This window comes from Urocampus carinirostris, chromosome 15 (genome assembly GCF_059441175.1).
Source record: "Urocampus carinirostris isolate Australia breed hairy pipefish chromosome 15, RoL_Ucar_1.0, whole genome shotgun sequence".
In the NCBI taxonomy this organism is placed as follows: domain Eukaryota; kingdom Metazoa; phylum Chordata; class Actinopteri; order Syngnathiformes; family Syngnathidae; genus Urocampus; species Urocampus carinirostris.
Window position 1 is genome coordinate 30,992,608 of NC_142363.1, and position 18,960 is coordinate 31,011,567.

The window sequence follows — 18,960 nt, forward strand, 5'->3', positions numbered from 1 at the left end:
TTGTATTTTTACAAAAAAGGCAAAATAATATATAAGAGCACTAAATTTAGTATTTGGTTTTGTAGTAATTCTGTAGTATTTTTGTAGTACTTTTATAGTAGTATCGTGTTGTGGAGACCCAAAGGGACAATATGGAAAGTTGAAACTAAAATAAAATACTTTTTACTAGTAGTACTTTATTTAATATCAAATATATTGTCATTATATTTTGAAATTGTTTGTTTAGCTGGTCGAATGTAAAAGCCTGACGGGCCGCATGTAGCCCGCGGGCCATAGTTTGCCCAACAGCAGTCCAAGTCATAGACCCTCCCTCTTTTAGTTTTTTAGACCCTTTTTTGAGCACTTTTCACCACCTTAACATCGGAACTAATTATTTAAAGTTATTTATGAAAATAATTTAAAAATTTGCAGTGTTTAAGGCCCATTTCTTATTGGTCTACGTCATATAAATGGCTGGTCTGCTATTGGTTCATTATGAAAATGCAGATACGCTATTGACTGAACTACCTCCCACAATGCCTTATGTTTAGAATCCCATGTGCTTAACGAAAACTTTTCATGTCAGCGAAACAATACTATGTTGTTTTTGTATTGTGTTTATCAGCTAAGGGCCCAAAGACTTGCAGTGAGGCTAAAGGGAGAAGTAAAAAAAATGATAACTATTGAAAGAAAGCTTGCAATTATCAAAGAAATACCCAGGAAATATTGTAATTTACACATTGTAAATCCTTTATAGACCATTACCTCTCACAAATCTGAATCTATTTCTATGTGTAGTTGGTGAGGGGTTCCTGACTTCATAGATGGCCAACATTTTGCATCCACCCAGACAAAGTTATTCATGTCTTTGGACACCTTAATGCCTGGAATAGGACTTTGCATATAAAAAGTGAGACGCTTTTCTCCTGACTTTTAAAATAAGTTAGCGAAATACGGAAGAAATGATACGGCTATGCTATCAGGAATAGCGACTAAAGTGTCGCTCGCTGTTGTTTCAGCCGCTCTATTTGCACGGCTTGTGATACAAGGATACGGTAACTATGGTGGGCGTGGCTTAGCTTTGACTGTCGAAACTATAACTCATAATTTTTGTTTGTTTATGTTACATCTTACCAGCGATGCAACCGTGCGACTGTCTAACGTGATGGAACCACAAAGACGGCAAGTAGAGCATCTCCCCCGCCTTCACGCTGCAGTGGAGCGGTCGCGCTCGGCAGTACATGGGGTAACGCTCGAGATCCGGGTCTAGCGGGTCCAAAGGGATCCAGGGCACCTGGCAGCGTGGAGAAACCAGGAAGTCACTGTGAGAGAGAAGACGGAGAGACCGCCACCACGCCTTCCAAGTACCTTCTCATGGTCACTCTGGTCTACCACCTCAAAGTCACCGTCGTCCTTTTGGTGGTAAACTGCAGGTTGGTAGAGGCCTGTTGATAAGTTTCAAGTTTAGTAGACACTCAAAATAAAGAGAGAGGACACCACTGAGTTTGAAAGTTGCAAGGAGAACCACAAAGGACTGTACAAAACAACCCTCATAATGGCAAATTTCAGATCTATTCTTAAAGCCCTCCTCTTGTATTGCGACAACAAAATTACGGTTGCACTCCACTTAAAGATACATAAATAAAATGTTCACCTCTTCTATAAAGTATTACACATGTAAAATTTAAAACCATACACACATTTTGCACTTAGCACTGGGATATTGCACCTTAAACTGCAACCAGTCAACATGACAACTGAAATAGCTTGCATTTGTTATGGAAAGTAAGCAGTACAATGTAAAAACATTTAACAGCACCAAAATCAAAGCGAAATACTTCTTCTGCAAATAAGATCATTTTATTGTGCAACGGTTTTAGAACCATACAGAGCTCTTTCTTTTTAATAAATCTCCTAGGTAACCAAAAAAAATCCGCCTAAAGGTATGTGGAAATCAAGCAAGGTGATTGGCCGACAGTGAAATTAATGTGAACTGTGCATTATAGTCAAAATAACTACCGGTAACTGCATTTTTACAAGTCTGTTATGCGAGTAAAATATACAAAGTCACACATTTAGTCCTGTGTTTTGTTGTTATTTTCATGAAAACAGGATTCACGTGAGTCTAGTATTGCGTTCACATTCCCTCTGAAATCTAGATATCACACCTACCGAGACGTCACAAAGCAAATTTGAAAGATATTCATTTTCATACTTGGAAGCTTTACACTTCGAAACAAGCGATCATTTAGCTCAAGTTTACAATATTATTTTAGCATTTTTTTTTGTCTTCTATTTCGGTGAAACGAGCGAAATTATCACCGTGAGTTCTCATTTTAAGATGCCTTAAATAGGCATAAATATATCTAAATGTAGAATATATAGATATAATGTGTGTGTTTATTTTTATTTTGGGCTGTTAAGTCAAGCTTTAGCTTCAAACAAAATGAGTTATTGGCCTTAGCACACAATGTAATCATTCTATTCACGATTTTTCTTATGTTACGATATATTTAGTTGTTTTTGTAGTAAAAAAATAATAATAGTTTGAATACGTAATATTTGTCATTTTAAAATTCAAATTCATGTTAATGTTTTTTCAAGTAAAATATAACTAAGGTTGCCATTAAGGTTCAAAACTCGGGGAAGGGTTGAAATCCATTTTAAGTATAATATGGGATGTTAATATGTCAAAGAATGTCACTGTGGTTATAGTAGCCTTTCGTTACTTGAGTCATATTTCCTGAGGAATACATTTTACAGCTTGAACAAAAACATTATTTTTTTTTCAAATAATAATTACATCTCATTTACAAATCATTGTAGCTTTGAATTATTTACAAATTAGGAAATAAAGACATAAAACTAAGCATTATTTTTAAATAATGTGCAATGCAAGTAGCCCACGGAGAAAAATTGAAAAAAAAAAGTAAAATAATTATTCTTCCAAATAAAATGTTTTTGGGGTTGGCAATTAGTTTTTACTGAAAGAAATAATAATTGCAATAAGCTAAATCATACGGTGTCACAATAATCGGAATTGTCTTTATTGTCGTTGGTTTAAACGTAGTGAATATTATTTATAGCAAGAAATAAAAAAATGATAAATATAAAAATGAAGTCTCTAAAAATTATACAATGCAAATAGCCCAGGCAGGACTTTAAGAAAAAAAATTAAAATAATTATTTTCCCAAATAAAATGTTTATAACAATCATGTATCTTGCTATTTTTTTAAATATTTTTTTTGAATCATTTTAAATTGTACATTGTAATTTAATAATTATAATTCATTTGAAAACGACACATCAAAATGACCAAAATTTATTGAGTTGAATAATTTTGCCTATTCTAAAGGTTTCAATATTTTAAAGATTTGATTTATCGATTTATTTCTAAACTAAGGAAAATAATACCAACAAAAAAAGCAAAATAGTCTTTCATAGGATAAAGTTATACAAAAATGAGAATACCGAACTCTTCGCAAATTTGGAAAATAAATAAAACTTTAGTAAGGGCAGTGTGTTTTGTTTTTGTTCAATTACAATTAAAGAATAAAATGTTATTTGGCTCCATCCATCTTCCCATTAAATCCAATCTACAGTCTTACCACTCCCATAGTAACTCTAAAGCATGATGCTGCCACTACCATGTTTGACGGTTGGAATGGCGTTTTCAGGTCGCTGTGCAGTGTTACTCTTACGCCAAACGTTAACGCTTTGCATTCAGCCCAACAAATTCAGTTTTGGTCTCATCCGAACAGAGCACCCTGTTCCACATTTGTGTCTCCCACTTAGTCTTTAAAATATTAATTGTCATCCTTTTGATTTAATTTTTGTTTCTCATTATACTTTAATTATTTCTATTTTATTTTTCGTTTTTCATTGCAGCCTGGTCATCCTGGAAGGGGGTGATTACCTCATGTGCGGTCCCATCTCAAGGTTTCTTCATTTTCCTCATGTTGAGGTTTTTTGAGATTTAGCTTGCCCTCATGTAGGTTTTAGATCAGGGGATGGTGTCATAATAGTGTGTGGTCTGTGCAGCCCTTTGAGAGTCCTTGTGATTAAGGGTGTCACAAATAAACATGGCTTGACTTGAGGTTTTTGAGTTTTTCCTTGCCCTCATGTAGGTTTTAGATCAGGGGATGGTGTCATAATACTTTGTAGTTTGCAATAATCTGCTGTCTGTGCAGGCATTTGAGACTCCTTGTGATTAAGGGTGCCACAAATAAACATGACCTGACTTATTAGCATGCCCATGTTAAGCCGAATGACTGTTACTATGGTTACCATAAGGGATGAAGGGTCTGTCAGTTGGAGGTAGGAGGATGAAGTCCTTTTGTCCAGAAATGACGCAGTAGACGTTCTCGTAAGGATCTTTGTGCACTGAAAAGACAAAATGGGGCACACGTTTGCTGTTTTGCCCTATCTGTGTTTGTTTTGCTTCAAAATAAGGTAGGCAGCTCTTACGCGAAGTGACTGCGTTGGCTTCCCCGAGCCAGAAGTTAACAGCGTCGGGCGACTTTCCTGAACAAACGTAAACAAGACAATCAACAGGAAGCCGAAAGCCAAGGTGGCGCCACGGAGCTTGGCCACGGACCCAGTGTTTCGCTCATCCAAGGAACATGTGCTTCGACGTCGTCCGCCAGCTCGGGGAGTTCCTCCAGCAGGTTGGAACATTGCTTCTGGATGTAGAACACGCCATGCCGCTTCACCTGATGGGGACGCACAAGCAACACACTAGATCAGAGGTGCCCACATGTGAACTATTTTCAAGATGGCCACGTCAAAATGCTAATGATGAATATAGCCTGTTGAGTATTGTTTATTTGTACCTTATATATCTTGCAATTCTGCATGAGCCCAAATTGTGCAATTGAACCCAGTACATTACTTCAATGGCTGTCAAATAATGGGGTAAGCCACCCTAGAGAGCGCCAGGCTTCGTCGAGGGGGACAGGGTGAAGGATTTTATTCATTTGACCATAAAGGATTTTATAAGATTGAATACAAGTTACATTTATTAAGTGCAATGAAGATTTTTACCGAGTAGGCTTTAATTCAATGACAGGTCACGCCGTTCCGAATGCAGAATATTTTGTCTAGTTCTGTTGATAAAAGGACTCTGACGGAGGACGGCAGGCATAGTTTGGAGAAACGCTCTCCGATGTTTTGGTTGGTCCAGACATCGCGGCGCTCTTCTCCGAGATGGTGGAGCCCAGGGGGCTTCGTTGGCGCGCCCCTGGGAGGAGCCGGGACACCATCTTGAGGAAAGACGTGGGTTGAGAGGAGAAGACTGGAGGACTTCAGAGAAGGCTTGCCAGAGACTCCAACGACACGAATTCGACTGCCCCAGTGTGAAAATGTCGGCTTTTCTTGTTCATCTTTTCCATCAAGAAACGAGCGCGCATTGTTGGCTGAATGTAGGTTGTGTTCGTTTAATTGAGTCAGATAACAAATTCGAACAATTTGGTCAACGATACATTTTAATATCTAATTCCCAACAACAGGCACGTTTGACTTTGCGTGAATTTTGTATTTTAACTTACCCACAATAAAGTGCAATTTCACCTCCACTACACTAAGGGCAGTGGTGTTCTCATAGGTTTTGTTTACATTTAGCTTCGACGTAGTGCATAAAGCACGGAGTATAAGCATTGAGTATGAAGTGTCGACATGAAGCGTAGCAGGCCCGTGAAAAAAAAATGTTAACAGTAGTGCAAAGACAAAGAAAAACAGAAAAGAGAACAAAAGTCTCCTCCTGTAGCGACCTTGGAGCGAGACGAGCAAAGACTTGACCTTGACTTGACTCATTGAGAGACTATGGTTGCTATTTCAAACATGTTGGCAGCGGACAGCATGAGGCCAAATAAATTAAGCTGTCATTAGCTGACATTACAGCCCAATCACACTGATAAGGCGCTTGAGATTATCTTCTGCGACAATCTCCCAAAATGCGTACAGATGCTGTCCTACGAACAAACGAGATATGTTCCGGAAGATCGTTTGTAAGTTGAATTTGTTTGTAACTTGCTTCAGTGCTATATTTAGTATGTTTAAGGTTTATACTGTATAAGTATGTTTAGGGCTTGTATAAGTAACCTGTATTGTTTTGTACTAAAAAATGAACATTTCATAAAATAACATGCTCTATAAAGATAAATAAAGTTAAGTTTAACTTACGTTTGGGAGATGGGCTTCAAGAGTTAGACAACTTCCTCCTCTGTGGTAAAAAGTTTCAGAAAAAAAACGATCCAACCATTTTCTCAACCGCATCAAGCTTTCTTATTCCACTTTCATTTCAAATGAAACGGCTTGCCTTTTCTTTACACTTTATACCAACCATATTGAATCGATGCACGAGATATTAAACAATAAAAACGTCAAAGTTCTTAGCGTGCTGGAGATACAGTATAGAATGTTATCACACAAACTAGAAAGAGGAAGCGGATTTCTTCTTGGGAGTGGATGCCGGGTGACCTCTCACAGCGCCACATGGCAGAAAGAAGCACAACAGTAATGTCCTCTACTCGGAAAATGGTGCACACGATACAAAATCTAACTTACGAACATTTTTTCGGGGGACATTTCTGTATCTATAGTTTTTGGTAACTCGAATGTTCATAAGTAGGGGAGCAAATGTATATTTGGCATGGACAGAGTTGACCAATAATATCGAGCAATCTTTGTTTTGTCCCCACCAATATTATGTGATCACTTAGAAAAAAAAGATCTTGGGCGCGAGAGGATTTCTTCTTCTGAGGGGGGCGTGACAGAAAATAATTGAGAAGCACTGCCTTACTCTAAAGACTTGAACTGAAAGGAGTCAGCCAGGGATGAGTAGTCTGGACAGTAACTGCAGATAGCCAACCCCAAGCACACTTCAGTCATGGTGGGATGGTATTAGGACTTAATGATCTTTATGTGAAAAAAGACTGACTCACATAAATAAGTGAGGCCGAATAATCCTCTTGTTGGGGTATTTTTCATCTGTAAGTCCCAGAACTGACTATGTGCCCTGGATACCAGCTCACTGTCAGCTTGTAGTCTAAAAATCTCATCTTTCACTCCAGAAAAATTCAGGTGAAACAGTCCATTTTTGATGCAGGCGATTCAACCTCAGCATGATCCCTAAAAGGGAAACACATAATTGTGGCGACAGGTTCCAGTAAAACAAAGTCTGGAAGTGTTTTTGAAACGAGGCCAGAAGTTTCTTCTGTTGGGTCTCCTGCTCTGGAGCAAATTTTTGGAAGTTCCTTAAATCACTGCGCTGCAGCTTTCAGGAGAGATGCTCCATTCCACGTTTGAAACAATCAACTGAGCTGATCATAATTGGTGTCATAGTTTTCATCATCAGTCCAAAAATGCTGCTCCACAGTTCCCATATTGAATATGACATCGTGAAATAAAAGTCCTCTTCCCGCTCCGTGTGGAAATGGTAGGTTTTTTTTGCTTTTTTTGAGGCTAACTAGGCAACCCCGTGACAACGATTGCTCGGGGTTGTATGTGCATGCGTGGTGAAAAATGGGTCGGAAATAGTGAGATGTCAGGCTGGCTGCCCTGTATGTCAATCAAGTGTCATATTTCAGAGTGAAGAGATGATTGGTTGATGATTGGATGAAGTTTATTTGTTAACACTGTGTGTGTCCATAAGAGCATTCCCATTGCCTTACGATCTACTGTTGGAATTAAATATTAAAATGTACCGTTTACCAAATTGTTTGAATTAGTTATCTGACTCCATTAACCAAGCCGACATTTTCACACGGGGGCAGATTTAATTTCATTAAAAATTTAACTAAGTGTACTCCATCGAAAACGGCCGAATTAGTGACGTTTGAATTTCTGGGAAGCCCTCTTCTGAAGTCCTTTAGCTCTCTTCTTATTAGCCCACGTCTTTCCGCAAGATGGTGTGCCGGCTCCTCCCATGGGCGTGCCATGGAAACCCCCTGGGCTTCACTGTCTCGGAGAAGAACGTCGCGATGTCTGGAATAACCAAAACAACACCGAGCGTTTCTACGTCATCAGGGCCTTTCTGCGTCTGGATGTGCTGATTATCTTATCAGCCTGACTGTAAACAACATTTTCTACTAGGGTGCCCTGACTTCGCACCACAGCCCAGCCAGTGAATATCTTTTGCATTAAATGTAATTGTATTCGATCGTATAAAATCCTTTATAGTCAAATGTATAAAATCCTTCACTACCAACACTGTCGTTGGGATCGACTGGTAGATCACGATCGACGTATTGGGCACCCCTGGATTAGATTCGGCATCAAGCAGTTACAATGAAATGGTTCTAACCTTTCCTTGAATGATGTCGAGCACGGAGGAAAAACTCATCCGTCGTTCCTCAGGCATCACGAAACGATCATCTTTGACTGCGTCGGCGTAACCGTTTGGGGTCACCGCCACGCTGATGACCTTGGAGCCCACCTTCTCCCTGCAAACAGGAAACCAATTACCATACCGGGCTCGTTTGGATGGGAGGTTAACTTTTTACCTAAGGTACGTTGGCGTCCACTTGGACAGAGCCGGCCAATGGTCGAAGGCGTTTCGAATGATGCACGGCTTGTTGGGAGCGATCCAGTTGCGGTAGAAGGGCAGCGGTTCGGGTGGGCCGTCCACATAAGGCACTGATTGATTCAGATACAGATCTGAAATTGAACAATCACACAAGATTAGAAGAAGAAAGAGGGACTTCAAGTTAATAATATTAGAAGGGCAGAAGAGCTAATGAGTATTAGTGAGATAATAGGGATGATGAAGTCGGCAAAGTAATAATTGATCATATTACAAGTACTGTGCCCTGCAATTGGCTGGCAACCAGTTCAGGGTGTCCCCTGCCCACTGCCCGAAGATAACTGGGAGGGGCTCCAGCACCCCCGCGACCCTACTGAGGATAAGCGGTGCAGATAATGGATGGGTGGATTACAAGTACTTAGCAACAAATAAGCAGTATGGCTATAGTACCAAACAATTCTTTTGAAAAGGAAATATTAAAAATTCAAAATATTGCTGCTTTTAGGGCTAACTATTAAAACAAAGCTATTTGAATAGTAAACGGTGTTTCACCTTTAAAACTCGTATCCACCGTAAATAGGACTGTTTATAAATAATAATAAATGTACATACATTAGTGAAAGAACCATCTTTAACAGAACATGCGGAAGTACCGTGGGCTTCTAGAGCAAATTCTGCCAGTCGTTCCTTCACAGCGTCCATGTTTGTTTATAACTTGTTTTTAATCAATAAATAACGATTTTTGAATGAATAATCACATTTTCGTCCATTTTGCTCAGTCCATGCTGCTTTGTTTACCCTTAATGCGCATGCGTAATGCTACTTCGTTAGCTTTTTGGCGAAAATGTGTCATGATAGCGTGTGATTCTCTCTGCTGGCTGGAGACCGAACTGCAAGTCGCAGAATTTTCATTTACATTTCCATAAATGATTACAATATCGATCAAAATTATCTTTTGAATGATAAGAATAGAATAAAATAAGTGGGTTGAAAATGTCAGTACCAAGCAAAATAATTAGTAATTTAGTTTCCCAACATGCTGTATTGCGCTTGCGCATAGTGGCGTCATATCCGGGATTTTATGTTGACAGTTATTTGGCTGCTCTCCTGTTGGGACTTTATACTTTTCTTTTAATATATCAAATTCCAAATTTCATTTTTAAAACAATTCTTTGGTTGCATTACAAGGACATCACCTAACACTAACGTAAGTGTTTTGCACATCGACCCGCCTCGCCCCGTTTTGCACTATGCTAGCTCTTAGCATGCTAACAGTTGTGGGTGATTAGTACTTAACTTCGCCCAGTGCACAGAAATGTCTGGTCTTGTATTTAAGTTAATTTCTCGTTGTCTTTTACGATCACTGTTAACGATTAATGAAGGAGATGATCTGCCTCTTATAGCTATTTGGCGCCCCCGTCGGCAGGTTTAAATCCCTACTTTTTATATCGTGATCAATAGTGTCAAACGATTTAGTTTATTTAAAGGGACAGTGTAATATTTCTTCCTCCTAGTGGTACAAACAACTTTCAATCAGTTTAAGAAACATTGATTTGAATATTGTGCAAAAATAAATGAATTAATGTTAATTTTTATTCAAAATAAAACATAGTTTGAGAAATGTATATTTTTTTTACAGGGTGGAATCGGCACTTAGTAGATGCCATGTTTGTCCGGTATCCAGCCGGACGCTGTTCACTGTGACACTGGCCTTCGCTCTCACCTTTCAACACAGTGCCATCTACTGGTCAAATATTAGACATTGGCTTTAAATAAAATTGTATTTATTTAAATAATAAGCAAAAATACATGTGCTATCTCATAAACATGATTTTTCAAAAGCTTGTTGATTAAGAACGTATAATTAGATGACACAACTTGAAGAAGCTGACATATTTGGCCGCCATCTTGCTACTACGAAAGCCCGAATGATCATTTCGCAAAGGTAGATCTTCCTGGTGGTGCTTTTGCCTCCCACAGATGAGCCCTCCATGTGATGGTTGCCGAGTCCAGCGATTCAGGCATCTGGCGCTTTATTTTTCACGATTTTCTTCTCTAGCCGCTCATGTTAGCCATTTGGGTGCAGGCTATGGCTATGTGCTATTGTTAGCTGCTCTATGTAAATAAAGCTTGCATCATCCTTCGATGTCACTCACCTTCCAAAGCTCGTCATGTGATTTGGGGTCCTAAAGCTTGACAAATTCTTCTTTGCTCTTGCTATTTTTTCTTGGGTTTTTTAGTAGCTTCTCTCGCTAGCCGATAAAGTTAGCTGTACACCAGCTCCGAACAACTCTAGCTAGTCACCCTTTTCAGCCGCTTCGGTTTTATCTAGCTCGCTCAGTCTTTTGGTGTCATTTTTGGGGGTTAGCTTATTGTCCCTGGTTAATATTCATTCATACGCAGGTAAATCTGGAATTAGGTGACCTCTAGTGGTGAATTATTATACGCAGTCAACTTTTTTACCAACTTACTCACAAATGTTTTGATTGGTTGATTGGGTTCCAAAATGTGGTTTGAATGAAATAGTTTAGATCAACTCTTAACTAATTTTATTGGATTTTGATGACAGTGGCGCAGCAGTTCGGATGGGGAACAGCGCCCTCAAGTCTCACCTGGAGACTTCCCGGAAGACGGGAGTGTTCCAACTCACTGGAAAAGGACTTGCGGAGGTCTGTTACCAAATTCTAGTACCAGATTCTAATTTTAAAGTCCCATTCCTATTTGCATCGAGCATCAGTGGCGTTAGCTGCTCAGGCTAAGCTAACGGGTTCTGACTTGCAGGGTTTGTATGGGTACTTAAGATACTTGAAAATGGTTGAATTTTCGTGTTGAGTTTTCAAGGATTGAGAAGTGCGTGTATTTTAGGTAAAGTGCTTGTAAATGCTTGAACTTGTTGCCATGTTTCTTAGGTTAGTTGTTGGGTTTGGGCTTCGAATAAGGGTTTCAAACTTTATGGTTCCAAAATAAGATTGAAACGAGGATTAGAAACTAAGGTTTAGGCTCTATATTGGGATATTACAATATACTAAATTAGGGCTCTGAAATATGGTTGGGGCTAGGGTTAGAGCTAGTTTTAGGTGTAGGGTGTTAGGATTAACCAAACACAACGTACATTCACCTAACAATGCACGCTTGTTTCTTGATGGAAAAGATGGACAAGAGACCGGCATTTCCACACGGGGGCAGATTTAATTTCTTGAACAATTTAACTAAGTGAACTCCATCGAATTAGCCGAATTAGTGTCGCTCGAGTCTCTGTCAAGCCTCCTCTCTCGTTCTCTCGCTTTCTTCTCTCGGCCCACGTTTTTCCGCAAGCTGGTTTGCCGGCTCCTCCCATGGGCGTGCCAGGGAAGTCCCCCCTGGGCTTCACCACCTCCTCGCCGAAGGGCGTCGCGATGTCTGTCCTTGTGCATCTGGCCTTCTCCGTCAGAACTCACAGGAATTATGTTCTCAGTAATACGTCTGTTGTGTTCCACACAGCCTATCCTTCTAATGTACCTTGAAGAAAAACAGTTAGTGAATATCTTGCATTAAACTCAATAAATTTAACTTGTATTTAATTGTATAAAATCCTTTATAGTCAAATGTATAAAATCCTTCAAGGGTTAGGAACTAGAGTTTGGGGATATTAGGGTTCTTACCTGAAAGTTAGGGTTCCAAAATAGGTTTTGAGCTCGGGTTGCGGTTTGAAACAGGGGTTTGGGCTAGGGTTATATCCAGGGTTAGGTGTAGGGCTAGGGTTAGGAACTAGGATGTGGGCTTCAAGTTAGGATTTTAAACCAATTTTAGGGTTTTGAGATAAGGTTGGTGTTAGAGTTAGGGTTTGAAACTCGGGTTTAAGCCCCTGTTCTTTGGATTTCTCATTTTTATGGTACTGGAAACAATGGAAATTTGGCTTTGAAAGTCCTTCAACATTGCTTAAATTTAGCCATGAAAAAGGTATACGAACCCTGGATATGAGACCTTGTGGTTTTTCAGTTTCCAGAGGAACTTCAGAGGCTCACAACAAACCTCCGGACAGTTGACTTGTCCGACAACAAGTTGGAGTCACTCCCTCCTTTTATTGGAAACTTTGCGCAACTCCGAAGTTTAACCCTCAACTCAAACAGGCTGGGTAAGTCCAAAAATCTTGGACGGCACCAAAAAGAATCAATAACCTTCTTATGACGGAGCTTTTTTTGGTCTTCAGGCGGGCTTCCCAATGAGATCGGTAATCTAAAGAAACTGGAGACTCTGAGTCTCAATTCCAATCGGATCCATCAGCTCCCACCATCTATGGACCAGCTCAAAGCCCTCCGGACCCTTAACCTGGCCGGGAACCGCATCTCAGAGTTTCCCTCCGGACTGGGATCCCTCAGACACCTAGATCTCCTGGACTTGTCCCGAAACCAGATTCGGAGTGTGCCGCCGGAGGTGTCGGCGTTGCAGGTTATCGAGATTAACCTCAACCAGAATCAGGTACCTTACAAACGGGACTAGTTACTCACTCTTCGGACTAAACCTCAAAACAAGGCACTAGGTAGAGGAACCCGTCCGTGTTTAGAACCAGAATTTTGTGCTTGTCTTTTAGATCTCACTGCTTTCTGGTGAAGTGTCCCGGTGTCCTCGCCTCAAAGTCCTGCGTGTGGAGGAGAACTGTTTAGACCTGGCTGCCATCCCGTTGTCCATCCTGAAGGAGTCACAAGTGTCTCTCTTCTCTGTGGAAGGAAACCTCTTTGAGGTTAAATGTCTACGAGATTTGGAGGGGTACGACAAGGTGAGGAGGTTCCGTTCTGGATTTTTGTGTTCTGTGTTCTGATTGGCTAAACAGACTCTCCGCATATTTTCTACTTATGCATCAGTAACGTTGTGGTTTAATATCTACAAAAGACCCCCAGAAAATTGTCGTACAGGGGGGGATAAAAACCTAGGGTAATGCGTAGCTGATGCCTTCCAAGCTCCTGTTACCCCAGGTAAAAACATACCAAAATAGTATGTAGTGTGTTACTTATTTGTAATATATGTGTATATGATTACAAAATAAATAAATGCACATGTAAAGGAAATTTTATCAATCTTTGGTGTGACGGGACTTTAGTTGGTACAGTGGAGTAGCGGGTGGATGCAGAGGTGGGAGGAAACTGCGACGGCAGATCAAACATTGAACTGAGTTAGCCCTTAGAAGATTTCCTTGGTTCAATTGCCCCGTTGTTTATAGTAAAGGTCCGGATTGTCTATTGATTACGACCATGCAACTTGGTGAGGGTAGCGATTTGTGTGCCGTTTTTATATTTTTTGATAATCACTAGCTTTGTTCCATTGTTGTCAGGTTTCTGTTTCTCTCTTTAGCATCACTGCAAGCCTTGGGACCCATAGCAAATAGCTACAGTACAAAAAAATTGTGCAAAAGATTCTGAACTGAATGGAGACAGACAAAGGCATTGTGGGAGGTTGTTCAGCCAATAGCATATTATATGTAAGTCGTGAAGCAAACCTTTAGCAGACAAGTGTTTTATAAAACGTTGCCCAATAGCATATAGGAGATGTAACTCTACATATGCACAAACACAGCAAAGTTTGAATTGTATACCTTTATGGGCATGCAAAATAAATCGTTGTTGATCTTGTGTAGTGGGGAAATGCTGTAACTAGGGGCCCAAAATCATCTTATTCAAAATTGCAATAGGGAAAATGTCATAAGGGGAGTTGCTGTATCCTGGGGTCGACTGTAAGTCTATTTTTTGCATATTTCCTGATTACGTGTGGGATTATTATCGCTAGTAATATATTTGCGGTTTCTGTTATTCTTGGTATGTCAACCAGATAACCAAATAGATACATCTAACTGAGCGGTACTCAAATTGTGGTGGGCGGGCCCCTGTGGGGGTGTGTAGACACGTTTGACTTCGGGAAACTTTTTTTTTTTTTTTTTTTTTTTTTTTACTTTCACAGAATAAAGTGCAATTGCACCTCCACTACACTAGGGCGCAGTGGCGTTCTCATCGGGAGAGTGTTTAGTTAACATACAGTCTCAGAGTAGGAAGTGTAGACACGAAGTGTAGAAGGCCCTCAAGTGACCTCATGAAAAAAAACATTTAACACTGATGCGGAGAGAGACGGGGTAAAGAGTCTAACAAAAGTCTCCCCGCAAAAGCAAGGACGAGGAAGTCTGTCGAAGTGTATTTAGCACTTCATTGCAACCATGGAGGGAGAAAAGCAAAGACCGGAGTGATTGCTTGGCAACGGACAGCGTGAGGCCAAATAAACAAAGCTTTCACTTCAAAACATTACAACCCAATCATGCTGATAAGAGACTTGAGTTGAATGTGCCAAATAGCGTAGATTTACACGGACGGAGGTGACGTGTTACCACCGATCTTGAGCCATCGTTTTTTTTGTCCCCACCAATATTAAGTGATTACCGTATTTTCCGCACTATAAGGCGCACCCGGTTATAGGGCGCACCCTGAAAAAATGTTTTTTGGTCCTATATTTGACATACATAAGACGCACCGGATTATAAGGCGCTACAATGGGAACGTGGACAAAACAGTCAGATAGTTCAGTCCAACTGATTACCCCTTAACATTCCCAAAGCTTGCAAAGAAGCAAAGACGTGTCTAGAACACGTGCGGATGCGGTGTCCGTACGAGGTCACTCAAATGCATCGTTCCAAACATCATTCGGAAGGTTAAAGTCTTGAGATTCAAGAAATGCCAACCATTCCTTAGTTTCTATTTTCTTTTTCGCTCGCAACTTTACTGTGCATATGACAATAAACACTTGGAATTGAGTTTAATGTAAAAATAGACACTCCATTCCATCCATTATCTGCACCGCTTATCACAGAAACATCGAGTTAAGTCTGAAACAAGATACAGGGAAAATATATAGCCGGAGTAGCTCACCGAAGTCGTGTTCAGTAATAATGTGCAACCATGGTCCTCTTATATCCGTGAGTGTAGTAAATCCAGGAGAATAAGATATTTATAAATACAGAATAGTAAAAAATGCTTTCTCTATGCCGTCAACCACCTGCTATTCACATTCATCTTTTTCGGCCACTTGCAGGCTTTGTTTTGCCGCTTTAGCCTATGCCAGCCTGTAAATGATAAAAAGGATCCGCCCTTTGACCTCCGAATAACTTTAGCCAATAGTGATCGATTCAACTGATGATTGACACATCTTTTTTGGCCAATTGCAGGCTTTGTTTTGCCGCTTAAGCCTATGCCAGCCTGTAAATGATAAAAAGGATCCGCCCCTTGACCTCCGAATAACTTTAGCCAATAGTGATCGATTCAAATGATGATTGACACATTGGTTAGCCAATGAAACGCCGGTAAGTAAATCCCAGCATACACCGCGGACTACTTGGCGTTCGGGGGAAAATCTAGTCGGCGGCTGCAAGTTAGTTGGAAGACTTTGCGACTTAATATTGATCCATAAACAAGGCGCACTGTATTATAAGGCGCATGGTCAGCTTTTGAAAAAAATAAAGGCTTTTAGGTGCGCCTTATAGTGCGGAAAATACGGTACTTAAAAAAATCAGTCTGAGGGGGTCGAGAGAGGATTTCTTCTTCCGGGGGGGGACGTGACAGAAAAGAATCGAGAAGCACCGATCTAACGCGTGTCCTTCTTCCTCAGTACATGGAACGTTTCACCGCCACCAAGAAAAAGTTTTCCTGATAATCTTCTGACTAAACATCAGGAAGTAGTACCAGAAGAAGCGCTAAATGATGAGTCTGCTACTTCCTGCCAGTTAATGAAGCTCGACCGGAACTTCGTACCGTTCACTCGCCGTGGCCACCTGGAGGAACAAGGTGGAATCAACAACTGTTCTTTAATAGCCTGATTGACTATTTGCACTTTGAAGGACATTTTGAATCAACTTTTCAAAGTAAAAGTGTTGATTTTGCCCTGACTGTATGCTTGTTAATCAGTTGCACGCTTTGTTGCTCTAAAATGTAAGGTTGCCAGATCTCTGAGTTGCCAGGTGTTATGGCTGCATAAAAGATGCAAAACTAACGGATGTTTAAGCTAGATATATTCCATTTTGCTTGCTTATATTACTCATGAAGGAAATTTTAATCAAATCATTCCTCGAACAACTCAGCCTAAGAACACTATAAACCAGGGGTGAGCAAACTGCGGCCCACCCCTGCTATTAATGCATCAGCATGTAACAAGTAGTGTAAAACCAATCCACAAGTCAAGTTATGTTTATTTGTATAGCCCTTAATAACAATTTGTTCATTATGTTACTATTGAAAAACAATAAAAGATGTAAAGCTGTTTGTCCATCTTATTTTCTTGTGAATCAAGTTGAGAGGGTTTGTTGGATTTTTTTTTTTTTTCTTCTCAGAAGCTTAAACCTAATTCTTAGTGGTAAGCTGCCTTTTAATGTCATTAAATAATATTTGTAACGGGTGTAATAATAACTTTTGTTATATTGAAATTCCTGCTGAAATATGTTGTATAGTTTTTGGTAAGTGTCCTGCAAAGATGAGTCTAACAGTGCCACCTGCTGGTATGGGGTAGGGTTTGGTTTGGCTTTTGACATGTGACCGGAAGGTGGGGTTTGTTGGCAGTCTAAAAGCGAGCTGTCAACGGTAAGACACGATCTTTTGGTGCTCCGAAAAAAAGTTAATTTTGAACATTAAATCCACAGTTGACAAATCTCTTAACATGCACGGTAATGTGATTGATGTTGGCAAGCTGTTTGGATTTATTTTCGTTTTGTTTCTGTCGCCTTTTATGTTAGTTTTGCCGGACGTTGCATGTTGTGCTAAAATGCTAATTCCCCTTATAGAGATCATAGAGATCAAAGCCAGCAGAGAAGCTTACCACGTGTTGTGACTCATTCATTTGTAAATTGTACCCGTTTTTATACTCATTATTGTTATTATTTCTATTTTCTCATATATATAAAAAGGATGATGTTGGTTAAGATTCAGACTAAAGAAAAATATGTTGAATTCATTGTAAACGTTAACAAAAACTATACGATCTCTTGTTAAAAGTATCTTGTTAAAATGGATGTAAAACTGAATTCTGATGGTTGATATTCCAAAATGTATTTTATGTAAACTGAAAAGAAAGCTCTTTAGTATGTTGTTGGGCAGTCTAACAGCGAGCTGTCAAAGAGATCAAAGCCAGCAGAGAAGCTTACCACGTGTTGCGACTCATTCATTTGCAGCAACTGTAATAAAAACATCATCATCCAGTCCAGCGTGAATGTGGATCTTTGGTGGGACAGGTACACCGCGGTTACATAAAAACACTGTGTACTTTACATGACATCCACATAACACACACTGTCCCTTTAAAATCGAGTTTAGTCTCGTGTGTAATCCCGCCTGTACCTTCATCTTATTTTGAAGGCTCGTAATTCTACATCCGTTAAAGTCACCTGACGTCACGAGCAAAACCTCAGCCACAGTGGTACGCAGCGCGCCCCCTCTTCGGTCACCTAAGCCCCCATTCTCCTACAAACTTTTTCCCCTCCCCCGGACTTTTCGCGAGTTTTTGAATCTTACTTGTTTTTCCTTTAGCTACTTTTGCTCCGTGAACAGTAGTCCGGCACTCAGGTCAAAGTGCACTCGTTTTTCTCTTTCACTGTACGTGAGCGTGCACGAGGATCTGTCCACTACGTGCGCGCGAGCGAGACCCACAAACAAAAACATGCTTGGGCTGGTGCACAGGTTCGCCTTCGTTACTTTGCAATTCTGCTTTGCTTTGGGTGAGTAAGATTCATTGTTTTCATTATTATGGGAAGAGTCAGGTGCACTTGCTGCTGAAACGTAAAAAAAAGTAACTTTTGATAAGGTGGAAAGTGTTAGATCGTGTATTGTGTCCGAGAATCGTGCAGGTCCGCACGACAAACCACGGTGACGTATTGAAAACCACTGCAGCAGGGTGACGTCACTTCAGCTTTACGGGAAGAACGATGATGTCATGACTGGTGTTTTTATGTGTGTGCAGATATTTTTTTCTTTAAATCAGTTAAAACGCCAAGATTAGTGAAATCTAGTCAAGTCGAGTCATGTTTATTTGTGACGCCCTTATTTATAACGAGTCTCAAAAGGCTGCACGGACCACAGATTATTGCAAACTACAAACTATTATTGCACCATTCCTTGATCTAAAACCTACACGAGGGCAAGGAAAATCTCAAAAACCTAGACATGAGGTAAATAAAGAAACCTATTACAACATCCTCTGATCTAAAACCTACATGAGGGCAAGGAAAAACTCAAAAACCTAGACATGAGGTAAATAAAGAAACATATTACACCATCCTCTGATCTAAAACCTACATGAGGGCAAGGAAAAACTCAAAAACCTCAACATGAGGAAAATAAAGAAACCGGAACATAGGGGGATATTAAATCTGAAAGATATGAGGGAGCAAGTCCATGCATGATTTTGTATACTAGCAACAGAACCTTAAAATCACATCTTAAGCTAACAGGGAGCCAAC

The 18,960-nt window shown here is 40.1% G+C and overlaps 3 protein-coding genes across 3 annotated transcripts in view; 2 read left to right on the plus strand and 1 right to left on the minus strand.

Annotated features, from left to right (window-relative positions):
• Positions 1 to 9,301, minus strand: part of jmjd7 (jumonji domain containing 7) — a 33,145-nt gene extending 23,844 nt beyond the window's left edge. The window contains exons 1-8 of the mRNA XM_088353893.1: positions 9,155 to 9,301; positions 8,482 to 8,635; positions 8,283 to 8,421; positions 4,578 to 4,692; positions 4,448 to 4,504; positions 4,268 to 4,363; positions 1,348 to 1,424; positions 1,114 to 1,273 (exon numbers count right to left, since the gene is read on the minus strand). Coding sequence (XP_088210019.1) covers positions 1,114 to 1,273; positions 1,348 to 1,424; positions 4,268 to 4,363; positions 4,448 to 4,504; positions 4,578 to 4,692; positions 8,283 to 8,421; positions 8,482 to 8,635; positions 9,155 to 9,203 — 847 coding nt within the window. The 5' untranslated portion in view covers positions 9,204 to 9,301. The remainder of the gene's footprint in view (positions 1 to 1,113; positions 1,274 to 1,347; positions 1,425 to 4,267; positions 4,364 to 4,447; positions 4,505 to 4,577; positions 4,693 to 8,282; positions 8,422 to 8,481; positions 8,636 to 9,154) is intronic.
• Positions 9,302 to 9,564: 263 nt separating this feature from the next.
• lrrc57 (leucine rich repeat containing 57) lies at positions 9,565 to 16,774 on the plus strand. The gene is made up of 6 exons (XM_088354944.1): positions 9,565 to 9,708; positions 11,071 to 11,170; positions 12,480 to 12,615; positions 12,691 to 12,959; positions 13,072 to 13,257; positions 16,125 to 16,774. Exons 2-6 carry the CDS (start codon positions 11,087 to 11,089, stop codon positions 16,164 to 16,166), a joined length of 717 nt encoding a protein of 238 aa, XP_088211070.1. The 5' UTR covers positions 9,565 to 9,708; positions 11,071 to 11,086; the 3' UTR covers positions 16,167 to 16,774.
• A 1,122-nt stretch (positions 16,775 to 17,896) lies between these two features.
• The window catches only part of tyro3 (TYRO3 protein tyrosine kinase), a 30,669-nt gene continuing 29,605 nt past the window's right edge, over positions 17,897 to 18,960 (plus strand). The window contains exon 1 of the mRNA XM_088354204.1: positions 17,897 to 18,219. Within this exon, the coding sequence (XP_088210330.1) occupies positions 18,162 to 18,219 (58 nt within the window). The 5' untranslated portion in view covers positions 17,897 to 18,161. The remainder of the gene's footprint in view (positions 18,220 to 18,960) is intronic.